This window comes from Hyperoodon ampullatus, assembly GCF_949752795.1.
Source record: "Hyperoodon ampullatus genome assembly, chromosome: 11".
Lineage (NCBI taxonomy): Eukaryota > Metazoa > Chordata > Mammalia > Artiodactyla > Ziphiidae > Hyperoodon > Hyperoodon ampullatus.
In genome coordinates, this window is record NC_136924.1 from 96552765 (window position 1) to 96555422 (window position 2658).

The window sequence follows — 2658 nt, forward strand, 5'->3', positions numbered from 1 at the left end:
CTCACCTCCTGCTGTGTGGCCTGGGGGTTCGTGACCCCTGGCCTAAGGGACCCCCATTATATTACTGTCCCCATTTTACAGATGAGGAAACTTAGAGAGGTCAAACAATCCAGCTGAACCAGGTTGCTCTGAGCACAAACCCAGCCCACACAGGAGCAATCGTGGAGATGAGGCTGGGATTTTGTCCTGTACTTGGGAGTTTGAACTTTATTCTTTAGATAATGGGGAGTCAGCAGAACGGGCTGGTGCCAGGGGAGGGGCTCCACAGTACTTCTCACCACCTGACATAATACCTTTTTACATGGACTTTATTATCTGTCTCCCTTCAATGGAAGGGAACATAGGTGGGGGCAAGGCCTTTGTTTTGTCCACTGCTGTGAACATGCCTGGAGCCTTCTAAAGTCCCAGTAAGCATTTGTACGGACTTCTTCCCTGGTGGTCCAGTGGTTAAGACTCCGGGCTTCCACTCCAGGGTGCACAGGCTAGATCCCTGGTCGGGGAACTAAGATTCCACATCCTGCATGCCGCAAGGCCAAAATGATAATAATAATAATAATTATAAAAGATAAAATCCTGGTAAGCATTTGTAGAAGAAAGGAAGCAAGGGAGAGACATTAGTAGATAATAACAGTAAGGCAAAGCACTTTAAATATCTCGTTGAATCTAACGACCTCGTGAAGTAGGGGCCCCTCTGCTTTCTTTCTTTCTTTTTTTTCCAGGTAAGGAAAATGAGGGGCAGAGAGATTGTCACTTTTCTGAGGACAAAAGCCCAGATTTAAACCTAGGCAGGCCTGACTCTAGAGCCTGGGCATTTAGCACTGTGCCATAGAGCGGGCTGCAGAAAGCTGTTCTGGCCAGAACGGTGGAGGAAAGATGTGAGGCTGGGAAAAGGCCCAAGAGGCCAGCAGGTTCAGCTACATGACATCTGTGTCTTCAGCCCTTCCTCGCACAGTCTTGACTTCTGGCTTCCCTCCTATGCCAGGTCTCCACTGCGGCCGATGAAGCTCTGACCAAAGGCATCTGATCCTCCACAGCTGTCGGCCCTGCAGCCACAGCTCACAAGCCTATGCCTGGCCCCCGCTTGCTCTGGGACTCTGCGCAGCCTCCAGGCCCCCGCCCTGGAGACTGGAGATGAACGCGAAGCCAGCACGCGGGTGCGCCCCCTGATGCCCCCGGCCTAGCTCCTCCTCGCCCTTTGGCACGATGCTGGCCAACTCCTCGGCCAACGACTCTGATCTCAGGTGCCCGGACCACCAGCCCACCCACCACCTGCACTTGGTGGTCTACAGCCTGGTGCTGGCGGCAGGGCTCCCCCTCAACGCGCTGGCCCTCTGGGTCTTCCTGCGCGCGCTGCGCGTGCACTCAGTGGTGACCGTGTACATGAGCAACCTGGCGGCCAGCGACCTCCTCTTCACCCTCTCGCTGCCCTTGCGCCTCTCCTACTATGCGCAGCACTACTGGCCCTTCTCGGACCTCCTGTGCCAGCTGGCGGGCGCCGTCTTCCAGATAAACATGTACGGCAGCTGCATCTTCCTGACCCTCATCAACATGGACCGCTACGCCGCTATCGTGCACCCGCTGCGGCTGCGCCACCTGCGGCGGCCCCGCGTGGCGCGGCTGCTCTGCCTGGGCGTGTGGGCGCTCATCCTGCTGTTCGCCGTGCCCACCGTCCTGGTGCACCGGCCCTCAACCTGCGCCCGCGACGGCCGCCGGGTGCACCTGTGCTTCGAGCACTTCAGCGACGATCTGTGGAAGGGCTGGCTGCTGCCGCTCCTGCTGCTGGCCGAGGCGCTGGGATTCCTGCTGCCCCTGGCAGCCGTGGTCTACTCTTCGGTCCGCGTCTTCTGCACCCTGGCGCGGCCCGACGCCACGCGGAGCTGGCGGCGGCGGAAGACGGTGCGCCTCCTGCTGGCCAGCCTGGTCATCTTCCTGCTGTGCTTCGTGCCCTACAACGCCACGCTGGCCGTGTACGGGCTGTTGCGCGGCCACGTGGTGCTGGCCAGCCCGGCGGCGCGCAACCAGGTGCGCGGGGTGCTGATGGTCATGGTGCTGCTGGCCGGCGCCAACTGCGTGCTCGACCCGCTGGTGTACTACTTCAGCGCCGAGGGTTTCCGCAACACCCTGCGCGGCCTGAGCTCTCCGCTCCGGGTCAGGACCTCGGCCACCAACGGGGCTCGGGGGGCACTCGCCGAACCGCCCGCTGAGACCTCCCACGCCACCGTGCCGGCCGCCGCCAGCCAGGGGCTGCTCCGGCCCTCCGACCCCCAGGACTCCTTCACCCGGTGCTCCGAGGACTCGTCCCTCTGAACGCACGTCGTGCCAGAGCGCGGTCCCCTCACCCCACCCCCGCGCCTCTCGCACTCGCAGACACGCAGGGTGTGCACAGGAGGGCGGTGGGTTGGGCACTTGGGCTTCTGAGCGGCAGCTCCAGCTCACAGATGCAGAAGGGAGCAAAGTGTGGGGGGCAGGGGCCCGGGGAAGGAAGAGCGCGGCTGCAAATGTCTTTAACTAGGTGGTGATGGCGAGCGCAGAAGGACCCCTTCCTTAGTACCTAGGAAGTGCTGCCGTGAGCCTGCCCGTGCAGAGGCTGGAGACTGGGTGAAATGCCCTTGGCGGGGCACGAAACACGGCCCGGCCCGTAGCTGGTAGCTGGAGCAG

The 2658-nt window shown here is 61.2% G+C and overlaps 1 protein-coding gene across 1 annotated transcript; it reads left to right on the top strand.

Annotated features, from left to right (window-relative positions):
• Positions 1–1203: 1203 nt before the first annotated feature.
• On the top strand, positions 1204–2366 carry LPAR5 (lysophosphatidic acid receptor 5; the record flags this gene model as incomplete). The annotated part of the gene is made up of 1 exon (XM_079714539.1): positions 1204–2366. The coding sequence occupies one exon, from the start codon at positions 1204–1206 to the stop codon at positions 2305–2307; it is 1104 nt and encodes a 367-aa protein (XP_079570665.1). The 3' UTR covers positions 2308–2366.
• Between the last annotated feature and the right edge of the window lie 292 nt (positions 2367–2658).